General features: G+C 35.3%; 1 protein-coding gene across 5 annotated transcripts in view; it reads right to left on the bottom strand.

Annotated features, from left to right (window-relative positions):
• The window catches only part of LOC118189810 (cell adhesion molecule Dscam1-like), a 451,139-nt gene that overhangs the window by 222,375 nt on the left and 203,378 nt on the right, over positions 1-25,386 (bottom strand). For all 5 annotated transcript variants that reach the window (XR_015041386.1, XM_085817549.1, XM_085817551.1 and 2 more), the window contains exon 4: positions 10,846-11,007. Coding sequence is in view for 4 of the 5 variants with exons in the window: in XM_085817549.1 (XP_085673675.1) it covers positions 10,846-11,007 (162 nt within the window). In the remaining variant the exon portion in view is untranslated. The remainder of the gene's footprint in view (positions 1-10,845; positions 11,008-25,386) is intronic.

Genomic DNA, 25,386 nt, shown 5'->3' with positions numbered 1-25,386 from the left:
TGTTTATGATAATAATTCGTTGTAAATAACACCACTTGAAGATGTATGCAGTTATTTAATAAAGGACACAATTATCCAAGACATAACTGTGTATTTTATATCCATGAATCGCTTGCGCATGAAATACGCAACAATTTTCTCTCAAGTTGCAACACTTTTCATTTTGATAGGACGCGAAATCTGCTTACTAAAGAAAATGATCACTTCTTCGAAATATTTAGAATGATTTAAGTTTGAAAAATATATATTTATTCTCTGTCTATTAACTCTAAAAACTTCAGGTATCAGCGGCCAGAGTTTTTATGAATAACGTAAGAAAATGATTTGTTTGAAAGCATATTTTCGTATAAATATAAAATATTTTATAATTCGTGTTTCGTGCAAATACACGACACACGAATAATAAAATATTTTCCATTCTAACTAAAATTCCTCTTATTATCTTTTTTCTTTCCCTAAAAATATTTTGAAATATTCTAGCGTATGTTTTCTACTCCTTAATTTATACAAATTTCTCTGCAACGTGAAATTGCATTCATTCTTCGAGAACAAAGAATTTTAATACAGAGTTAAGACTATCAACATTCATTCATATATGGATCTAAAGTATTTTCCTCAGGAAATTTTATATTTTGAAAATAATGCTTGGGCAGGAAAAAAAATGCGACCAAAGGGATTTCAGATTTGTATCGTAAAATAGGAATAAATCGGAATGAAATATTTTAATTCATGTATGTTTTTGCATCTGAAGAAATTATTGCATCTGAAGAACAGACTTCTTGAGGCAGACACATAAATTACTGTGCATGATGATAGTTTGCTGCCAAAAAAGAACATTTAAAGAAGACATTTCTACGAAACAAAGGAAAGAATAAATGCAGATACAATTATAAATGAAATTATTCTGAAACCGACATTTATAAGCCTTCTTTTATGATGAATGAAAAATCTATGTGCATATATTTGCCTTAGATATATATAATGGTCACATTCACTTGTACAGAACTTTTTACTGTAGAATTCATGTTTATATCTAGGTTGAAATACTTGAACTGGAAATAGTAATAGAAAAGTGTAAATACAACTTTTGGTTTTCCCAAAAATACGTATAGGAACTTATTCAACGTATCAAATTTAAATATATTCACTTACCATATTTGATTATTACTCGATGTATGAAATAAATATAGCGCAAGCGTTTATAGAACATTTAAAAAACTTTTGTGTTGCGAGGATTTCTTTACTTATTTTGACTAATAGTTAATTTTTAGTTAAAGCAACTTTCCTTTCACTCTCCTTTTTAACCACGCTTTCCTGCCAGAATGTTAATCAGTTAGCGCCCGTTCATTCAAATTAAAGGAGAAAGATGTGCTATTTAAGCGAAGGTTTCGGAAGCGTGTTTTATGAATTTTAGAACGTATTATGCCTGCGTTAAGGCCACGTTGTTACCGTGACTTAATAGCGATTTAATTCTGTGGCATTGAGTACTTCTAGCCATTAGGCTTGTTCCACCGGCATCTACCAGTCAGAGCCTTCTTGGGCGATTAAATCATCCTGTGAGTCGTGAGGCTTGTTTAATTACATTTTATTTTAAGTTCAGCAACACCGAAAGTGTTGGCTTATGTACACCCAAGTGGGGTCGTTTGTAAACTCTTTGCAATTGAATAAAGGGTCATTTACACCCTCTTCTGACTTTGTCTGTATCCTAAGACCTGAGGATAATTCCACTACAGTCTTTCTAGAGCTCGTTAATTTATGTTTCCAAACAATACGAGACTTTATAATGTATTGATAATGATATTTAATCAGATTGATGAAACAAACATAGATATTGTCTCTAAAATTATAGAACAGGGGGTCATCAATCTTTTTTGACCCGCGTACCACTTTCACTACCGATAGAAGTTCATTCCCCCTCTCCTTTCCAAAGCTTTAAAAATATCTACACATTTTTATTTTTAACGTGTTTTATTAAATAAATATAGCAATTATAGAAAAATGCTGATAAATACCAAAACTTGAATAAAAGCAGTTTGTTTTAGATTTATAAACTAAAACAAAATACTGAACAGCTAAATAAAAGGTTGACCAAATCCCGAAGGGGGATTCTACATGGTTGAGATCCCATGTTATAGAAAGAGAAAGAGGAGCGAAAAAGATGGGAAATATTTTTAGGCAATAAAAACATTTCCCGATAGTAAAACAGACTTTAGAAATAACGAACATTCAGTTCTACTGTTTTTAAATATACATAGTAGTTTATACATAGTATGATAAATTGGGAAAAAAAGAAATCTTAAACACTCAGCAAGTACTAAAAATACGGCAAACACAGTTTTTATTTAATATTCTGAATTTTTTAATGACACTTATTCATCTTTGAGAAAATCTTGTGATATATTTACATTCGATGAAAGGAAAAATATATGTGTAACATATATTATTATTTACACTATGCTTAAATATATATTAATATAATACAATATTATTCCATGCATGAAACACCTAGATGCGAACCTTGAAATTCCATATAAATGGGTTAGTCAATATATATAAATCAAAGTAATGAAAATTTATCAATCTAAAACTCTGTAAGTTAGAGCCTCAGGCAGCAACAAGAATTCGACTGTGCTATTTACATTATGTGCAAAGGGTGTGCATGTAGAAACTTTGTATATCAAGAAAATAAAAATAAAGCACTGTAATATGACTAAAATATACCAAATTTAACCAAAATTGTAACAAACGGCAGAACTTTGCTTTATAAAAGTGAAAAATTGAACACTTTCTTTACTAGCTAGCCCAAGATATGCTAGTCTTATTAATTTATTTATTATAAACGCCCAGAAGATTGGCTATAACGCCATTAGATCTCTAGCCTTCCAATATTTCTGAACTTTACAGTTTAAAAACATAAGTGCAGAGCACGAGAAGAGTAGCATAAACAATTTGATGTTGTCCGCACAGAGGACATAAAGGATAGTCACAAAACCCAAGCCAATACAAGTATGCGGGCAAACAGTCATGGCCTGTAATAAGGCGGAAAAATAACACAGCTGCATTTCTAAAAAAAACTGGGATCAACTGTGTATCCTCAAGCAGAGAGGCCCATGGCTTACCGGCAGAGCCACACAGTGTCCTTTGCTTTATCCTGGGAGGCATACCTTCTTTTTATCAGGAGTCTGACTGAATGAAATTAGAGGCCCTTTTAAAAGTCTCTAGAGGACCCTTGCAAACATTTTGGCCAAAACGTTGACAGCCTCGTTCTCAGGAATCCCGTAGTGAGCTGAGATCCACTGCAAAGAAACAGAGATTGAGAGCTCTCTGCACTCCAGTATACGGGTGTTATCTGTGTATTGTGTATTTGCAAGAGATTGAAGGGCAGACAAGGAGTCTGACAAAATCACCGCTCTGCAGAATGACGAGAGGCGTATAGTCAGTCGCATTATAAATAGTTTCGATTTCGTCATCATAATGGATGGAATAAGCTCCCATTAGTGCATATCATGAAAAATGATCACAACACACACCGGCTCCCGCTCCAATCTTCATTATTAAACATTGATCCACCTGCGTATTCATGTAACCATGTGTCTCTAGAAAATTTGTTTCAGTGGTAGATAGAGCAATGGCACGAACCTCCTGTTCGCTCATATGACTCTTATTAACCAGCATATACAGCTTCAGATACACCGAGATCTCTACATATCCCGAAGAGCAAACAGGCCTACAGAGAAGTTGAGGATTGAGGTGGACATTCATGTCAGCGGCTGCCGAATAAGCATATAGTATAAACCCCTTTTGAGTTGTACGATCCTCTGGGTTAGTGTCGTAATCCTTCCAAAAAGTACTGCTGGGCAGGCGAATCAGCTTTTCATAAAGAAGAGTTGCATCTCTTTTAATGATGTTTCTTATTGGAGGTTTTTGAATTAAATACTGTATTGCTAGAACAGGAGTGCTGCTTACAGCGTCCGTAATAATACGTAGAGCAGCAGAGACCAGAACTTCTTTACAATAACTGAAGACTGGCTGAATGAAAAGTTTGAAGGTGGTATTCAAAGTGTCTTGGATGCAACCCCATTTGCAACCAGCAAACCTTTTAAGAACAGGAAATCTTTTAACAAATTTTCGACATACGTAATCAACATGTCTGTTCCAACTCAGAATCAAGAATACATCCTTAATGCTTCGCGCTTTTTACCATGGAATTTAAGATTAGGTACAGAAGGACGCCTATTTAGAGAGAAGAAATGGCAGATGATTTTTTATTTTTTGACAGACATTGCATTGTCAGGACATCAAAAAACTGAGTTGCTCAAGGGCTTCAGTTAGTGTAGCGTTAAGCCTGTCCTAGGTGTTCTTTGGCTCACTCGCCGACATTGCCAGGTCATCCGCAAACAGAGCAGTTTTTATACAGGGAATTCCTTCCAACCAATCGGTCAGATAGTTAATATAAATATGGCTCAAAACAGTGCCTTGAGGAAGTCCAGATTCCATTTGTTTGAGTATGGATAAAGAGTTTCCAAATTTCACAGAAGAGAACCGCTGAACAAGGAAATCACGTAGCCAGCGCAACATATTGCCACTAATTCCTGTTAAAATCAGCTTATAAATTAACTTATAAGGATCTTAAGTTTTACTAACGTTTATTTTATTTTAAAACTTTACTTATTTTCCACTTCCGGGCAGAATCTGTTTATGCAAATCGTGTTTGTTAAGTATTTAAGTTGTGGCTTTTCGCCAAGAAGAGAGTTAGGAGAGAGAGTGTGCCTTCTTGCCACTTTATTTTACGCGTGCTTTCAGTCAGTTGCTGTCCGCCTTTAAGGCTAGAGATTTAGTCCTCTTGATATCTAAGACGTATTATAGTTTTCCGCAGAGTTTTCCAGGTCATCCGCTTTCTACATACATACTAATTTGAAAGGTCAATCTTAAGATTATTCATCTGTGTAAAGTTTTCGAAGTTAGCTCTTATTTAAATTTAGTTAGATAGTAATTCTTATTTTCTTACGTTCAGACGACAAGTGGTTGGTCTTTGTATCCCGAAGTGCCGGAACACCTGTAATACCGTGGTGAATAAAGGGTAAAGTTAACACTTCTTACTTGTGTTGTCTATTCCACATATACACGAGCATAGCTTGAATGAGCTCCCTGTTCCCATTCAGGACACTAGATGTTTTCCAAAGCAATACGGAGGAATACTAGTCCTGATAAACTTAGGGCAGCAGACCTTATCATATGCTGACGAGAAATCAACAAAGGCCACCAAAGCAGATCTGCGGCTGTCGAGATCATCTTTAATATTTTGGCTAAGGTAGGCCACCTGCTGGGTAGTGGAATGAAAACGTCTAAATTCCGCCTGAGAGTTACAGATACGACTGTGGTGCTCGAGAAACCAGGTCAGTCTTGCGATGATCACCCGCTCCATAATTTTTGCCAAAATACTCGTAAGGGGGTTTGGCCTATATCCATCGAATTCGTCAGAAGGTTTTCGCTGCTTATGTATTGGGACAATAATGTGTGGATTGGTGGAAGGGCAGAGGTATGGGGGACCTTCGGATCACTAGCTTCCTTCCACATCGCTGGTACGTTAGAGTTCCAGCTTCTGTTGATCAGCATTAAAAGCACTGAACGACCATTAATTAGCTTCTTAATAAATTAATAAATTAATAACGGCCCTAGCTTCTTAATAAATTCTGGATGAAAATGCTAGTCTTTTATGTACGCTATTGTTGTCTGCGGGTATTAGTTCTGTGACAAAGTTATGTATTTAAATAAAATTAGAATAAATATAAAAGTAATTATGAAATAGTCTTACCAGCAATGGGAATGATTTAAAGAAAGAAAGAGGAAAAGATTACGTGAAATGTTCTTTTTTTTAAATTTAAAGAAAGAAAGAGGAAAAGATTACGTGAAAGCAAGCACACCGAGCTCGCTTGAAACATTCTTCTTCTATTACTTCACAATCTGCATAGGAAAAATGTGGGCGTTGCCTTTCGAAAATTTTGAAAATTTTCACTGTAACTGTAATCGTGAGAGTTCTTTTCTTTAAATCATTACAAACTTGAGCGCATACCTTATTATTGCTGTTATCTTGTCCATATTACATGGAACAGTGGTTGCCAAAGCCTACTCCAAAGAGAGGTTGGACTTCTATTTTCCACTCCCAATTCTGAGGGAGAGGAACCCGGGGGGAGGGGATTTGAAGCACCCTGGGGAAGGTGATCCGAAGGTCTCCCATACCTCTGCCCTTCCACCAATCCACACGAGAGGATCTTCGGCTCACCGTATATTTAGAGTACCGCCATGCCGCATTATACATTTACAAATATCAATGTTTTCACCGAGATTCGAACCCGGGACCTTCGGTACCATAGTAAGCTCTCCTAACCAATGTACCGTCTGGCCGACGAGCACATACCTTCAAATATCAATGTCTGAAATTTTATTTCGATTGAATGAGTGTAGAGGGCTGCTGTGGATTTTCTATGTGACCGCCCTATACTACTTGAGGGTCTACTGGAGGAATCTGCACAAGAAACTACTGAAATCTGTAAAATCAGCCTACATTCCAAATTGCATTCGCATTATGTCACAGTCATTTGCACATGCATCGGTGCAAGCTTATGCTGTTAGTTAAAAAGAGTGGCAAGAATGGCCACAATAAAATGTTTTCCAAGCACCACAGCCACAGCCAGCTCATAGCTCTGCTGAAAACAAAGGTTTCTCCATCCACTTCGGATTTGAACAAGAAGTGCTTAAAACCGCATACGAAATTATGAATTCTTGCTACTCTGAAGAAGAATGGCTGAGAGTGTATAATGAGTGATTTCACTAATGCCAATGCAGGTGTTCATTTTGTTGTTTGCTTTATACGGACCCATTGGACCATATGCAGCTGCTTTTGACGGTGAAATTGCAGCCATTCACCGAGCCCTGCTACAACTAAAGATTCGTCTGCGGCATTTTTCGAAGATGGTTTTCTCAGATTCCAGATCCGCCCTTCAAGCTATTGACTTTCAGAGTGATTCCTGATCTTCCGTTGTCGATTGCTGTTTCGATATCCTTAACTGGCTCTCACGTAATGACAAAGAGGTTGTACTTCAATAGATTCCTGCCTATGGTGGAGTTCAGAGTAATGAGGCTGCCGATTTCTTGGCTAAGAAGGGAGCTTCTACTATTCTTCAAACCTCACAAATTGGTCTTCCCTACAAGTCCATCAAGTCAGTTGTTAGGAAAGCCTTCAGGGACTCCGTTTTCGAAGAATTCGCAGATAAGAATAGAAATATATCATGGTTTAGACAGTTTTGTGGTACCCGAATGGGCTAGAATGAAATATGTCGCATTGTTCCGTCTTATTCCATGACTTCCTTCGTAAGCACCTCCAATGCACTAATGTCGCTTCTGACTCTTTTTGCCCCTTATGCAATCTTAAGGACTTGCCACATCTCCGCAAATGTCCTGCTCTTCCCCGTATTTCAATTTGGGACCGCTATTGGATGGTTAGGAAGTCCCTGAGTTTATAGATATACTGATGTCAGTTTTCTCGTCTTTCTTTTGTATTTTACTTGATATTCAATTGTCTTGTAACGAGCTATTAGAAATAACAATGCAGAAAATACTATTATCCTAAATATCAATTATTGCATGTATTCATGCCTCTGACAATATAAGTCACACATCATTTACTGTTTTAAAGCGTCATAGCAGTACACGAAATTATGAACCACGCTGGTATCATAAAATTGATAGATGATCTTGATTTAAAATTTAATTATTATTTACTTGAATTTCTTGCGTTGGCAGTGCCTCCTCGGTAGATATTAATCTACTTCGATTTCCTTTATTATTAATATACGATCAATTTTTAAAAGTAGTTTAAAATTCCTTAAGTTTATTTATTTAATTTACTCCTTAATATGATTTGAAATAGTTGTAAATACTTAGAAGAATACGTTTTAACTTTGTAAACAGCACACATGCAGAGGATGCATAGTCTTATGCTTTGAACGCGTATTTCTTTACACCTCGACTTAAAAATTGTGTAACATGCTAATATTTTGAGAAAAATTTCTTCCTATCCCATATTAGCCTCTACACGAACTTCTCTTCGAGATATGAACTTTTTTCATAGCCCATGTTTACTTCTAGATCCTAACAGTCAGAAGATTACAGACTAGAACAAGTTTCCAGCTGCGATGAGACTGATCTTATATGGAAAAGAAGGATAATATGGCAATGAGAAGGATAATATAACACTGCCAAGACACAAGCAAATGAAAGATAGATTAACTTTGCTTTTACAGGCTAATGCAAATGGCACTTGAATATAAAACGGCTGGTAGTTTATCCCTCTGATAATCCTCTAAGGTTTGAAAAGCAGTATGTTAATAGACAAAATCTTAGTGTTATCGACAGCTAATATTACACCTTGAATAACTGGACAATTTTTCTCTAAATTTATAGCAAAGTTTTTGTTGATAGCCTAAAACGGTATCTACAAGAGAAAAGTCTACACGAAAAGTTCTTATTATAGTGAATGATGCTCCATCTCATCCGTACAACATATGGAAAAATCTGGATGAAGAGTTTAATTTTATCAAAGTCAAGTTCTTGCCTCCCAATACTTCATTAGTCTTACAACCAATGGATCAAAATTTTATTGCCAGTTTTAAAAAAACCCTTTCATAATGATGTTTAGAAATCAGCAATGAAACAGAATTAACCTTAAAAGAATTCTGAAAGTGCTATTTAAATATTCTTCATTGTTTGCGTCTAATTAATCAAGTATGGAAGCATGTTTTAAACCGAATACTTATATTAGCATATGAAAAGTTATGTCCCATTGTATAAAACGAATTGCATTGGAAGGACATGAAAGCGAGACTTATATTGCAGATAATCTTGTCACCTTGGGTTAAGCCATGCATTTGGAAGTTAATAAATCAGATTTAGAGGATTTGGCGCAGAAACCTGATCACTGGAGAGCTAGAGAAATTAAGAAGGAAGCAGAAAACAAAGAGATGAATGAAAAAAAAATCAAAATGTTTTCCACAGAATAAAAAAGACAGGAATAAAAAGAAGCGATTAAAACAATTGATTTAAAGAAAATCTTGCTAGCGAATTACAGTGGCTGTTTAAAAAGCGGCATTCAGATCAAGCCGTTGTTTCCAGAGCCACTTTTTCAATAAGAATATCATTATTTTAGAAAGAGGTTGAAAGAGTGCAAACTCAACCCAAATTTTCTTCTCCAGACAGACAAAAATGTAATTGATGAAAACAAAACCAAATTACAAAAATTAGTTAAAGTAATTTACTTTTATGTTAAAAACTTTTAATGACTATTTTTACATAAACCATGTATAAACAAAATTTTTTAAAAATAAAACTGACCATTTCTACATAAATACATGTTGTTTTTATTTCTTTTTTTCCTCCAAAATTATAAATTGGGAACGAATTAAGTGATTTTCCATAAGATAAAATGAAAACTGACACTAGCATTTTGTAAATAGCTTGAAGATAAGCTTGATCCTTTAATTACGGCCTGTAAAATATACCGGATTTTAAATTTTGTCACCAATGTGATGAAATCACTCCGAAACTGACGACATATGACGAGGTTTTACCCTATCAGCGTTAAGGCCGGAAAATTCCGTACAGAAGGTTACCTTCCACATTCATTATACATGAAAATTTCTGCTAGCTTTTAATGTATCTGATTTCAGTTTGGATGTATATTGGAAGAAAAGGAATCAAGGTAAAAAATGAAAGAGTCATTTGTTCATTAAAATCAAGAAAATATCACTTATTCATGACAATTTGAGGAACTTTGAAATTTCAAGGCTAAACCCGTAACGATCAGAAGAGAGTTTTTGTGAGAATAGAAGAAATCTCAAGGGGGGTTCTAGAGTAAAGAGTTTGTAGAAGAGGAGATTTTAGAGTAAGTAGTTTCTAGATTATTTCAGTAATAATTTTTTCCAGCTGTCAACCTATAGCTCATTTATGCAGGATATCCCTTAAAGAAGTCAGGAAACGCTGGCAGTGCATTCGTGAACCGACGATAAGCAAAAAATATCTTGAATAAGATCGGGAAACTCATAGTATACGAGTATGAGAGATTAAATATCGGTGACATGAGATTATAAAGGCTAATTGCGAGCCTTGCGGATCCCTTGGACGATGCCCTAAATATGCTATGCTGGACCTCGTGAAAAAGCTATTGAAGTTGTTAATTAGCTGTTGAAGACATGTCAGAATTCACTACAGTACTTTCAATGAAAAGAGGGGTTTCCCTGCCCTTTTACAACTCGAAGGCAGACTCAAGTTCAAATCCTGAGAAACGAGATGCCTGAATGGAAGTTTTAATGATTCTCCCCATGTAACGTGAATACAAACCAGTTTTTGAAAATATTATTCATGAAGATCTTTTTCTTCTTATGCAGATAGCATCTCTTATGCTTGCCGTAATCTAAATAATCCAATGCAGACCGCATCCTCTTGATTTCAGAGTCCCGTTAACTGGTAAAAACTGCGTTTCCAGCCAGATGTTAATAGGAACGTATTTTTCTTATCTTCGGCTGTAAACTGTATTTTTGGTGACGTTATTCTAGGCCACCTTGTATAAAACTGTGGTCAGTTCAGTTCAGAATTTACAGCCTTATTTTTATCAGATTTCTACGCAACTCAAAGCATACGAATCAAAGAAACGCAAACCCGAAATTCTGTTTTAAGTTCAGAATGGTTTGAACCTCAGCTCAACGAATACGTCTATTGAGAAATTCGACTGTGTTTTCTGAATCTGAGCGTTGTAAATTTTTGATAGATTACAAAGAATAAATGGCTCACCTTCTAGCACGGTGGAAGCAACCGTCAGCACGTCGTCTCTTATCCACGAAGTGACGGTGACGTAGTCCTTGACGAAGCTGGGCACGTGGCACGTAAGCACAGCCGTATTTCCCCGGATTACGTACTCGTCATACACCTGCACCTCGTAGTACTGCTTCACCACTGAAAATATACATTAGAAATAAGAAAAAGGTTTCGGAAAAGTAGTTTATGCATTTCAATCAACGATTCTGGGGGGGGGGGGAACTTTAATGGTAAATTCATAGCTTCTTTCTAGATTTAATTTTCTAATGTTTCATTTACACAGTAGGAAACTAAATCCGGAGGAAGGTTTGGCGGTATTCTTACTTTACTCTTCTTCATAATTCAAGACATCAGTTACGAATTTACTGGTAAGATTTAAAATAAGAAACTCAATATCATTCAATTATCAATTTAAAATAATGATTTATTTGAAAAAGTGTATTGTGTGAAACGTTTTTCCAGTTACTTAGAAAATTATACTATATCTACGAAACATACGCATTTTATCACATTTAAACATAATGCACCTGCAAATATAAAGAATAATTTTCAAAGAAATGGCTAATATTACGCTGCTAATCAATTTATAAGTTTATAAAGAATAATCACCCGTACAGGTAAGATCATATGTCCGTTTCAAAGTTATTAGAATTCCAAACAAATTCTTTTTCTTGTGAAAGCAATCGTCTGCACAAATTCTTCTGCGGCTCAAATAGTAATGCTAAATATTGCCTAATTCTAAAATTCTCTTCGGGCTGCGTCTCATATATCTGTCATAAAAATAAAGGTATTTGAATAATCTGATAAAGAAATGTTTTTCTTTCAACTTCTAGTATCATTAAATTCAACATTCTGTATGTAGAGGAAAGCTAATAGTTAAGACTTCCAACTATTTTGCAACTATTTCCGTTCATGCATTCACCTATTAAGGGATTTCGTAAACTACCAAACAGTAGAGTTGACAATGCATCTCAGCGGTTAATCTTTCAGGTTAAAGTACAAGCCTCGTAGTTCACTTAATCTTCTCTTTTTATTCCTATTTTAATTTGTGCTATTTTAAAAGCTGCTAATGTGATCAAATTTCTAGTTTGGTTTTGTTTACTTTTGGAATTACTACGAACTTTAGGAGCCTGAGATACAGCAGTATACCCTGTATCCGAGGGTAATTCATTCTAGGATATACCGCGGAAAATAGCAAACGCTATGTTAAAAAGGAATATTAATGTAACATATATAAATAAGCGTAGATTAAATTGTTAAATCTAGCAGAGTAAGTCATTACCGATATTTATAAATAATAATAAAATAACCCTTAAACTATATAACTCCATATAATGTGTTGTTAATACATGCAAAATTTACTCTCCAAATATTTGCTCTCTCACTAACAGACAAAATATCTAGAATTCTCTCAAGTTAATATGCACTGGTAGCATCCCTAATTTTACATTTGAAAGCTTTTGAATAAATAAAAAAAATTTGAATACAAGAGCTGGGATAGAATATCGCTAAGGAGAACAGGGGGATTGTTAAAAGAAGAGCTGATAGCAATTTAATATAAAAATCTGTAAACATCGAGGGTGGGGTTGTCAGATGGTTTGACCACTGTTAGCTGTGCTTCCCTGCTGATATCTTATAGCCGTTATGGGAAAGATCAATCGAGGAAAGTGCACTATAACCATAATGCTCCGGAGATTGCAATTTTTATCCCCTCTCCCATTTAGTTCCATTCATTAGGAAATGTAAGAACGTGCAACTAGTCACGATTATTGTGGGGATATAGTGCTTAGCTTATTTCACATTTGGCGACAAGCTCTTCATTACCTTTGAAACATCAAAGGATCTTTTTATCTGCTGTAAATCATGGATAAATCAAACCGAGGATTATTGAATCTGCAGATATGGGGGATTCGAATATACTTGAAAAATTCAACGTTAAATTTAATGTACGTCATCCGGGGTCGAACACCAGATCTCCGAATAACCGGTCTGATATGCGGACCGGTGCACCACACCAGCCCACGAAGGAACTTTTCTTACTATCTTTCTACAAGAACAGCGCCCGCCATAGTGTCTGGCGCGTGGCGATCGCTAAAGCAACAGGGCTAGTATATTTCAAATAGGGGCGAACCAAGGGTTGCTTTCTTGTTTTTTTGTTTTGGGGGAATTTTTGACTGAGGGGAGAAGAGTTCATCATTCGTCTTCAAGACACCGCTACGGAAAATGGGTCAAGGCTCGTTTCTACGGCAACAGACCATTGCAGAATAACTGGCAAGAGCTTTTCTTATGATAGACAGACTGTATATTATTCGTGCTAGTGGTGGTGATTAGGGGGGGTGATAAATCTTCCGAAAAGTATCGATGGACATTAGCAGTAAATTTAAAAGCTGAAGAATTTTAGTATAAAAGTATTTTTATGAATGTTTTACGTCTTTCTAATAAGTGACAAAATATTTTATATGCCCTTTCCTAACGGTTTATTTAACAGTCGTTATTAACCCTTTGTGAACAAGATGTAAAGTTTCGCTTACATAACTGTCGGGACAGTTCCCCGCGTATACGCCGGGAACGCTCGCAATGGGTTAAAGGGGTTAACTAATCTGAAACCCAACAGAACCCATTTACCCAAACTAATGAGGGGAAAAGTCACTTTGAGTAACCCATAAGAATTGCTTTCCTGTAGGTGCAGACAGAAATAAATACCTTCGCCGGCGAAAGGTTCACTTATATAACCCTTCGCCCCCCAATGGCTAACTTAGTCATGATACTATGGGGACTACGTAAGGATGATACTACATTTACAGAAATGGATGCAACGCTATGCGTGGCGGAAAATAAATCGTGTCCTTTTCCCCACTTCCATTCATGAGAGCATCTTACTCGTCTTTAAAGAGTTAAGCATATGTACTATTATATAATAATACCTTTATATACTTATTTTATGTAAAACCAAGCATAAATTAAGATTATGATAGCGTTGGTTTTGTAGCAAATTTACATCAAAATTCAACAAACAATAATGATTTTTTTATAAAACAAACGGCAATCCAAGGTTGATTTGAACTTTCTGTGAAATCAGTATCAATCTAAACTTGTTTTTTGCTTAATTTTTCATTTGAGAATATATTTAGAAATAGCACTGAAAACGCTAAATTTCTAATAATAAGTAATTTTATCACAGTGCAATTTTCCATGATTGGCTTCGCTAATTTGAGAATATTTTGAGAAATTTCACGAATATCTCATATAAATTTACCAGTTCATAATTTTCCTTGTTTCTTAATTGTTATTATTATTTACTTTCGGATTTAAAACAGTCGAATACTTATCGAAATGCCTTTTGTAGACTTGAAAAACACTACAGAAAAATAACAGTAGGGAGAAAATATATGCATATACAAAATACTGGATTAAAACACTGTCCTAAGAAATCTTGAAATCATGCAATTCTGTGATAGACTAAAAGTAATATAATGTTTTTTAGTAATGCTCTAGTTATTTGTATCATTAACTCGTGTTTAATAAACATGTTTAGTAGCAATAGTTTGACGAAATATTATCTCGAAATTATTAGTGAAGGCTTATCCTTTATTCGTATATTCGTTGGTGCAAAACATAGCGCGCGAATACTTCATCGAAATTTCGCGAAAGTGCCATGAGAGTTATACGAAATTTTACGATTTACTTTGCAGCTGTTCTTCTAATTTTCCTTTTTTTTTCTCTACAAAACTACTGTCCCAGTTATAACGCTGTTATTAAAATGTATAACTTTCTTCTGCAATCGATCATTCTGCCCTATCGGGAAAAATATAAACATACAAATGGGTAAAATATCATATCAGAACAAGAAGAAAAGGAGAAAAGAAAAAAATGAAATATCTTCTTTTCCTGCGGCCATTTTCAGAGGGACGGGAGTTCACCTCGGAAGAGCAGTGAATGTGTCCATCGTGAATAAGTGAAATCTTGTGAATCAGAGTCCTCGAATGACCTTCGCACAATCCTGCCGGTGGAGTAAAGATAAAAATAGAAACTACGTACGACGGTCGCTGTAACATCGATTTTCCAGGGTCGTTGAGGGACCCTCCCCACATGGCCAAGACGAAAACTTCTTCCAACAGCAGAATCTCTTCTTCGGTAAGCTCATTACTCTTTATTATCGCACAGCTGGGTTTCTTTCTTTGCCTTGGTGGGAAATGTCTTCTATAAATGAATCTTTTGCACCGAATAGACGTTGAGCACGAGAATTATTGCGAATGAAAATCGAAGCGGTGTACCCACGAAGGTAATCTGCGATGGCAGATGCAAATCTAGTTTTGTGATGACGTAATATTAGAATATGATGCAGAAACCCTTAGGATAAAAAACGGTTAGAATCATGCTATTTTTATGGTAACTCAAATTAAATACAAATTATAATAATTCTAGGTAAATGTTTATTTCTTTAATTTATATTTCTTTTCGTAGGTGCAAACTCGACAGTATGTAACTTAGAGGAGCCTATAAGTCTTTATGTGGAAATATATTTAATCGCCAAAGAGGGCGTAAATCTTTCATGATGTATACTTCTTGTTCTTAGACCTGGCAGCGCCAGTTGAATGTGTGTTAGACATAATAAACTTGGAAGTTTAAAAACCTGATTTGTAATGTTCATTTATTTACCTTGGTGATTTGTGTGATTTGAATTAGTGTTTCTTGAACCAGGATAACTTGAATTCTTGACGGTTATTATAATATTTTAAATTTTTGGCGCCCAACGTGGGGTACGAACAGTTTTTTGATTTAGAATGCAGTGTTTGAAAAATTATTCTTCGGCACTGAACGTGGCAGGATAAACGTTCAGAATACTTGCGAATGCTTTTCCCCAGTAAAGTGAGTTACTACTCGTAAATTAGGATTAAACCATTTGAAGACTGCACAGGTAAGCGAATAAAATTACTTTTGTTGTTATTATGGCAGACGATATTGTTAAATTGAAAGCTACTAGAAAAATTATGAGACAAGCTATTTCTAAAATAATAAATGTTGTAGAATCTGAAGTTAAAAACGACATTTGGGACAAGAATGTGGTAGAAGAAAATTTGTTTTTACTTGCTTCCAAACAGTCTGCGTTGAAAGAAAGAAATTAATGAAAAAATAATAAAATTGTTTTAAAGGGGATGAGTCTGAAATTGAGAAAGAATGTAATACTGTGTTAGAGTATGATAAAAAATGAGTTTATGCATTTTTAGGGATAAAAAGAAACTTAATTTAAATTCTCAGATAGTGAACATTGAAAATGAATCGCCTGGTAACCATACTGCTGCCGTAAAGGTCGAAAACAAAACTAACATTTGGTTACCTAAAATTTCAATTCCTAAATATTATGGTGATCCTAGTTTATTTTTGGAATTTTATAATTCTTTTGAAAATGCTATTGGTAAAAATAATGAGTTAACAAAGGTCAAGAAATTTACCTATCTTAAATCCTTACTCGCAGGACCTGCTTTAAGTACAGTACCTGGGTTTGCACTTTTTAATGAAAATTATGACGCTTCTATAAGTTTAATTAAAGAAAAATTTGGACGAACAGATTTGGTAATTTCTTCGCACATGAATAAATTCTTGAATCTTGAACCGGTTAGAAGTTCGTCCAATGTGAAAGCACTAAGAACACTTTACGATTTCTGTGAAATCAATATAAGAAGCTTAAATTCATCAGGTATTGTGTCGGAAGCTTATGGGACCCCTTTAGGACCTGGTATTTTGAAGCTTTTACCAGCCGATTTGAATCTGGAGTTTAATAGAAAAAGAAACTCTAAACAGCAATATAGCCTAACGGAACTTCTCGAATTCATTAGATTGGAAGTTGAGAATCGGGAAGCTTTTAATTTAATAATAAACTTAAAGAAAAGGGACACAAATTACGGAGTTAAACAGAATAAAAATAATTACTTAAAAGGGGCAAGCGTTCCTACTGCTTCGACGTTAGCTACAGTGACAAAGCCGTATTGTTTCTATTGTAATAAAAAACATATGATGTAGGAAAATGTGAGAAAACAAATGAGCAAAAAAAGAGCGATACTAAAAAACGTGGACGTTGTTACAGATGTATTAAGAGAGGTCATGTATCTTCCAGATGTAAAGTGAAACTTCAGCCTTGTGAGCTGTGTAATGGTTTAAATCATAATAAGCTCTTTTGTAACAATATTGTTCTTGAAGTGGAAGCAGTTTCGGATGTTAAACAGAAAGCAGTAACAGTATCAAATTCTAAGAAGAATGTAGTTGCATCCCTCTCGTTTAACTCTAAGACTGTTTCTGAAACTGCTGATAAAGGTGTATATTAACAAACTTGCACTGTTTACGCTTCAGATATAGATAATACTAGAAATCAAATAGTAAAAATCCTAATTGATGGTGGATCACAGAGGTCATTTATTAGATCTGTTTATCTAAGGAACTAAAATTAAGGACTTGAAGGAAAGAAAGGTAAAACATTTTAGAAATATTAAAATCAGAAAATATAAAATTAGACGATAATGATGAATGGCTTAGAGAGAATTATGATAGCATATTAAACGAACAGTTAAAAAATGAAACAATTGAAGAGTGCGAAATTGAAAGTCGTGACAGTAATAAAATGTATTACATGCCACATTCTCCAGTGGTAAGAAAAAATGTATCAAAAACTAAAGTCCGTATCGTGTTTGACGCATCTTCGAAGTGTAATGGGGTATCTCTGAACAATTGTTTGATGCCTGGTCCAAATTTGAATCCTTCTGTTTTGTACTTGATATTGCGGTTCAGACAATACAAACATGCGTTCTCAGCAGACATTGAAAAGGCCTTTCTCCAGATTGGAATCTCTGAAATTGATAGAGATGTATTGCGTTTTTATACTTTGATAATAATTACAATTTGAAACATTATAGAATGACTCGCGTTCTTTTCGGTGTGCCATGTAGCCCTGGCGTGCACTATAAAAAAGCATATAAAGAAAAGAGAGTTAGAAAATCCATATATTTTTGAGATGTTAAACTGTTCGATCTACGTAGATGATGTTTTCTACGAGGCAGATTCGTAGAACAGGTTTTTAAGTTAAGTACTGGAGCCTATTGCGTGTTTAAAGATGCCGGAATGAATTTGCGTCAGTTTAATACAAATTCAGAGAAACTCAAAACACTTTGGGATGATTGTGGAATAATTAAATCAGAAAATGAACTAAATAGCTCCTTAAAAGTATTAGAGCTTAATTGGTTTACGAGTAAAGATGTAATTTCCTTGAACATATATAACTTGTGCGAAACATTAAATAGTAGTAGAAACACCACAAAAAGAAATATAATTAAGGTGACTGCTACTATTTTCGATCCAGTAGGTTTCTTGGCGCCAGTTGTATTACGTGCAAAATTGATAATGCAAAACCTTTGGCAGTTGGGTTTAGAATTTGACGACGAAGTTCCAACTGAATGTAAGCAGTTGTGGTCCGAGTGGATCAGTGAAATAGAAAAATTAAAGAAATTTGAAATTTCTCGAGAATATTTCCCCGGCAAATTGAATCAAAATAAAGACATCGAACTGCATTTATTTTGTGATGCATCTATTAAAGCGTACGGTTCAGTTGCCTATTTTGTTGAAGAAGTTGAAGAAGGGCAGGTAGCATTCATTATGGCAAAATTTAGAATTGCACCAATAAAGCAAAAACTCACACTTCCAAGGTTAGAATTGTTAAGAGCATTAACATAAAATATTTATCTGTGGACTGACAGTATGATAGTGGTTCACTGGATTCATAGTGCTCCTGAACGAGGAAAATGTTTGTAAAAAATCGAGCGTCTGAAATACAATCATTAACTTGCCCAAATAACTGGAGACATTGTAATGGGATGTCCCATCCAGCGGAATTTTATCTCGAGGATGTTCAGCCGAATATTTGTTGTCTTCAAGATTATGGCAGTCTGGACCAGACTGGTTAGTTGAATTAGTGAGTGCTTAGCCTAGTAAATTTATTGTGACAATGGAGTTTTCTGTTGCTGAATTACAGCGGAAAAAGTGTATAAATTATGCCACAATACTACCGTCTGTTGCAGAAAACTCTATAATTCTCTATTGAATCTTGAAAATTATAGTAAATTGATTAGAGCTATTAGAGTGACTGCATGGATATTTAGATTTATTCATAATCTGAAAAATAAAACTAACAAGAAAACAGGATCCTTGATTGCAGAAGAACTCTTTGACGCAGAATTATGTTTGATAAAAGAAGTTCAATATGAACATTTTTCTGATGAAATTAATAGTTTAAAGTCTGGACAATTGATTTCAAAAAACTCAAACATTTATGAACTAAATCCTTTTCTAAGTGAGGAAAGAGTTTTGATAGTAGCAGGAAGACAATAAAAATCAACTTTTTGTTTCATGAAAAGCATTCTATAATTATTTCTTCAAGAACTCAGTTTACAGACCTTCTGGTACGTGATGCACATGAACGAGTTCTTCATACAGGTGTAGCTAGTACTCTCACGTTCCTCCGTGAAAAGTATTGGATAATTAGATCAATGAAAAATGTGAAATGTGTTATAAGAAACTGTGTACTGTTTCAGCGTTATAACTCTCGACCGATGCGACAAGTCATAGCACCATTACCTCCCCTAGAATTGAAAAGGCAAATCCTTTTGATGTTATAGGACTGGATTATGCAGGTCCACTTTTCGTGAAAAAGAAGATATGAAGTATTATATTCTATTATTTACATGCGCAGTAACTAGAGGCATTCATCTTAAACTAACAAAAGATCTCACAACTAAATCTTTCCTACTTGCTTTTCGTCGATTCATATCAAGAGGGTTGTGCTCTTTTAATATACTCAGATAACGCGCGTACATTCAAGGCAGCTGATGCAGAGCTCAGAAAGATGTGGCAGGTATTAAGCCAACCCGATGTAAAGAATTATTATGCAGCAAAGGGCATTCAATGGAGTTATATCATCGAAAGATGAGCCTGGTGGGGCGGATTTTACGAGAGACTTGTGCGATCCGTAAAAACAATATTAAGAAAAATTCTTGGTAGAACATCACTGCTACCTGAAGAATTGGAAACTGTACTGACTGAAATTGAGGCGGTGATAAATCGCAGATTTTTGACTTACGTCCAAGATAATGAGCCCCAAGTTCTGTCACCTGCTCATTTTCTGCTAGGGCAGAAACTTGCTAATTTGACGCCTGTCAAATACACTCATGAAGTGTGCAGTACTAAAGAAATTGTTTTAAAAGCGCATCTATATCGTGAAAATTATTAAATAACTTTTGGAAAATCTTTTATAAAGATTATTTGTTGAATCTGAAATCTGCAAATTGTGTGAACAATCACCGTGCAAAGCACGACTTGAGTGTGAACGATATCGTGATAGTACATGATGAACGTTTGCCACGTGACATGTGGAGATTAGGAAAGGTTCTCAAAATATTTACGGGTAGAGATGGGCTAATTCGCAGTTGTGAAATAAAGACTGAAAAAGGCATTATAAAAAGACCTTTACAATTATTAGTTAAGTTAGAATGCTAAGAGTATTAATATTGTATGATAGTATATTTCTTACTGAAAATGTAATCTTAATGCTACTAATGTTGTATCTATGCTTAATATTTCAAGTATTGTATATTTAATATTTAAAGAAATGTATATATTAGAAAATTTTAAGGTTGTAGAAATGTATAAGTGTATTTAAAATTTAATTTAATTCTGAAGGAAAAAAAAAGACAGATTTTTTTGTAATATTTCTAGTATTTTAGTTGGATTATAGAAATGTTATTTGTTTAATATTATCTTGAGTTATATAAATTCTTGATTTAAATCCTGACGCTTGAGCAGGAATGTTATGACAATAATTCTTGATGAAATTTACTTGATATTCTTGAAACATATGGTAAGTTTACATGTTCTTGATATTTATGGACATTTCTTGATTACAAAAACTTGAATTTGTTTTGAAATGCATAATGATTCCAGAAAATTATTCTTGAAAATGTTCATGTATTACTGATAATCTTGATTGCTGTGAACTACAGTGTGTAAGAAATTTTGTGTGGAAATATATTTTAATCGCCAAAGAGGGCGTAAATATTTCATGATGTATACTTCTTGTTCTTGGATCTCGCAGCGCCAGTTGAATGTGTGTTAGACGGGAATAAACTTGGAAGTTTACAAACATGATTCGTAATGTGCATTTACCTTGATGATTTGTGTGATTTGAATTAGTATTTCTTGAACCAGGATAACTTGAATTCTTGACGATTATTATAATATTTTATACAGCTAAAATTTCGATGGGCTTGAGGTTAGAGTTTCTGGTAAAGCACGGAAGATTTTCTGCATGAAACTAACAGTTCCTTGTGTGATTACACATAAAATATGTATTCTAATAAACTTCTTCAGATTATGGACCAGATTCTTACATTACTGCACATTAAGAAAAGACTTGGCACTTTTACTAATGATATTAATTACAGTACTCATTATCCAATAGTATGTACAAACTTTGGCTTATAATTTGGTAAAGATCCTAAGTTTTACTAACGTTTATTTTATTTTAAATCTTTACTATCACTTCTTATTTTCTACTTCCGGCCAGAATTAAAAGCTTTAACTTATTTATGCAAATTTATCTTGCTAACGCCAAGTACTTAAGTTGTGGATTTTTGCCAAGCAAGAGAGAGGAAAGAGTTTTTGGAAGTCGCCTGCAATAGTAGTTTTACTCGGTTGCTGGTTGCCTTCAAGGCCAGAGGTTTAGTCCTCTTGATAATTTCAAACGTATCGTAGTTTTAGCAGCTCTCTGTACTACATACGGATTTTGTTAAATAACGGCCAATCTTAAAGCTAGGCACTTGTATATTAATCCAAAGTAAGTTTTAGTTAATAGTTTTATATTCTTACGTTCAGACCACAAGTGGTTGGTCTCTGTATTCCGAAGTTCCGGAAATCTCTGTAAAGATATAAAAATAAAGGGTTTCGTATACCCTTCCTGTGTGTATTGTCTACTTCACAATTTATTGAACATAGCTTGAGTAAGCTCCCTGTTCCTAGTCAGGACAGTTCATGTTTTCAAAGCAAGTTAAGAGGAACAAAAGTCCTGATAGTGGCGCCCGACGAAGAAGAATAACCACGGCCGAGTTTCAAGAAGAACCTGTGGTGCCTGCAGAAGCGGCTCAGAATCCAGAAATGCTAGCTGCCGCCCTGGAAGGATTTGGTTACATCGTCCAGACCATGCGCGCATCGATGAAACCGGAAGCAACCTTCAATGGAAACTCACCGGTAACCAGTTTTTTGGAAAAATTGGATGACCGCTTCATGCTGTATCCAGTCCATGAATTCCAGAAAGTCACCTTAGCTACCAGCGCTTTGAGGGGCCAAGCGCTTAATTGGTTCATATGTATAGGAAGAAACCTCTTGGGTCAAGCGGGAAGTCCCACCTATACGTACGAAAATTTTAACACTGCCTTAGTAAAAGCTTTCCCTGTCGTAAGAAATCGTGCCAAATTAGAAGCGGAACTCTTCAGCATATACCAGCAACGAATTGAAAATCTCTGAAGCTTTATTTTAAGAAAAATTCACGTCTTTAAACTCTTGTATGGAAGCCGTCCGGATCCTGAGATAATCCAAGTAATTTTGCCTAGGTTACTTCCCCAGGTACAAGACTTTATTGAATTAAAGAATCCGACTACACTGGAAATGTTATTTGAGCTTGCAATCCAGTTTGAAAGTAGAAGAACGGCGGACATGTTCCGTTCAAGTTTTGGTGAACAACATCCCAGCCACCGCACACCTGGATACAGGCGCGCAGTGTTCCTGTGTGGCAGAAGATTTTTTTAGGAAGTACTTCCGTAGATACCGAATATATAATTCGGATAATACGACAGTGTTAGCTGCGCAGGGAGAAAGATGCAAATGCATAGGTAAAATACCATTATATATTCGCATTAAGGACGAGCAAGTAAAGATCATGTTTTTTATCGTAAAAAATTTACAAGCACATGTCATTTTAGGGATAGATTTTCTTTCAGAGGCAGAAGCAACGCTGGATTTTAACGAAGCGTCCCTTAAGCTGACCATGAAACCAGTTCTGGAAGAAAAAAGATAACAACCCACGTTAAATCTCAACCACTTGCCTACGGGAGAGCAACAAAAAATTCGCCAAGTGGTAAGTGAATTTGCTTCGTTATTTAGTGATATTCCCGGATTTACTCAAGTTACTAACCATAGTATCGACACAGGATATTGACTGCCAGTTCGCCACAAGCCGTATCGGCACGATAAGAATAAAGAAAAAAATATAGAGTGGCACATTCGGGATATGTTACGTAAAAAGACCATAACGCCCATCTCAAGTAGTTATGCTAGCCCGGTTGTGTTATGTAAGAAAAATAATGACTATCCAGTAACACATCCGAAAAGGTGGCGTTTTGCAATTGACCATCGTAAATTAAACTCCATGACTAAATATCCGGTATATCCGTTACCTATTATTGAAGAAATTTTAAGGAACATAACTTCTACGAAATACATGACTACGTTAGACTTAACGTCTGGTTATTTTCAAATAGGTATTAAACCAGAAGATGTGCCTAAGACTGCTTTTATAACCAAGTCTGACACTTATGCATTCTTGCGTATGCCGTTTGGCCTTTCAGGGCCACCGGCAACATTTCAGCTATGTATGGGCATTGTGCTAAGGCCTGTTCTAGGAAAGACCACATTTATCTATTTAGACGATATCATTATTACTAGTGATAATCTGGATCAACATGTACAGGATTTACGAGAGGTGTTTTATTAAATGAAGCCGGTCTAAAAGTTAATGCCGAAAAGTGCAAATTTGCGGCCCCTGAATTAAAATACTTAGGTTACAAAATATCTCAGAAAGGAATCGAGACGGACGTATCAAAAATAATCGCTGTGCAAAAGTATCCGCCGCCAAATACGGCGAAGAAGCTGTCTTCTTTTCTAGGACTTTGTTGATATTATAGGTCCTTTATAAAAGATTTTGCAGCTATTGCTGAACCATTGTTAAAATTAAAAAGGATAAAGGCAAGATTCTCGTGGACGGCCGAAGCGAAAAGTGCTTTTGAAAAATTAAAGCAAGCATTAATGCAAGCCCCTGTTTTGAAATTTCCTGAGAACGATGAGAATTTAGAAATTTCAGCGGATGCTTCGGATTATGCGGTAGGAGCTGTACTTTCGCAAAATCAGCAGCCCGTGGCATTTTTTAGTAGGACTTAAAATCAAACACAAAGAAATTATTCCGCGACTGAGAGAGAGGCACTTGCAGTTCTGTTAGCCAGTGCAAAAGTTCCGAGTCTATTTTGGAAGGGCGCCAGTAACAGTGTATTCTGATCATGCGGCGGTAACTAAATTGTACTCAGGAAAAAACTTATCCCCAAGGTTAATAAGATGGGCACTCAAGTTACAAGAGTATAATTTGGTAATTAAGCACACCCCCGGAAAGGAAAATATCGTAGGAGATGCCCTATCCAGAATAAAAATAGATGAAGAAGGTAATACTGTAAAGGTGGCAATGCTCACAGCATGTACGATACATTCCCCAGAAACTGTAATAACCGAAATGGGTAAGGATCCGGAATTTAAAAATATTTATGATTATTTAAAAGATCCTGTAAATTTTAGCCACCAAGATATTGTGGCGATAAGAAATAGGGCGGCCCATTACGAACTAATAGATGGTCTATTATTTTATACAAAAACTACGAATTCCAACACCGAATTTCGACCTGTTATCCCAGCTAGTCTTAGATTAAATATACTGCAGGAGTTGCACGACTCCCCTTTAGCTTCTCCTGCTGGTATTCGAAAAACTATCCAACGCGTACTCGAAGCAGTTTATTTTCCTGTGCTGCAAAAGTTAACAAGGGCGTATGTCCAGTCCTGCCCAACATGTCAAGCAGTTAATTATATTAATTTCCGCCCGGCCAGGTTTCTAAATAGCATTAAATCGGAATTTCCAAATGAAATAATTGGCATCGATTTATTGGGCCCTTTCCCGAAAAGTCAGTTAAATAAAAGTCGGTATCTCCTTTCTATGGTTGATCATTTTAGTAAGTGGACCGAAATTGTTCCCTTAAAACGAGCCTCCGCGAAATTAGTTACTGATTCTATTTTAAATAAATATATTTTAAAATACGGGGCGCCCCTAAAAGTGATATCGGATAATGGTCTTCAATTTGTAAGTAATATATTTGAAGACATGTGCCAAAAACTGGGCATACGTCATTTAAAAATGGTCCCGTATCGGCCGCAATCAAATATAGCGGAACGGGTCAATAGAAATATAGTGAAAATTATCCGTAGTTATGTTAAAAATTTTCATAAAAGCTGGGATAACTATGTCAATGAATTAGCTTTCGCCCTTCGGACCGCAAAACATGATACGACGGGCAAAACTCCTGCGTTATTTTTAGGCAGAAAGATTATAACGTCGTTATATAAATTATTTTACGTTCAACAAAGAGCCCCAGAATTTAAAATGGG

This window comes from Stegodyphus dumicola, chromosome 5, assembly GCF_044657685.1.
Source record: "Stegodyphus dumicola isolate Sdum_Otavi_A_Nest chromosome 5, ASM4465768v1".
NCBI classification, from domain to species: Eukaryota; Metazoa; Arthropoda; class Arachnida; order Araneae; family Eresidae; genus Stegodyphus; species Stegodyphus dumicola.
This window is presented reverse-complemented; position numbering and strand designations above follow the sequence as displayed.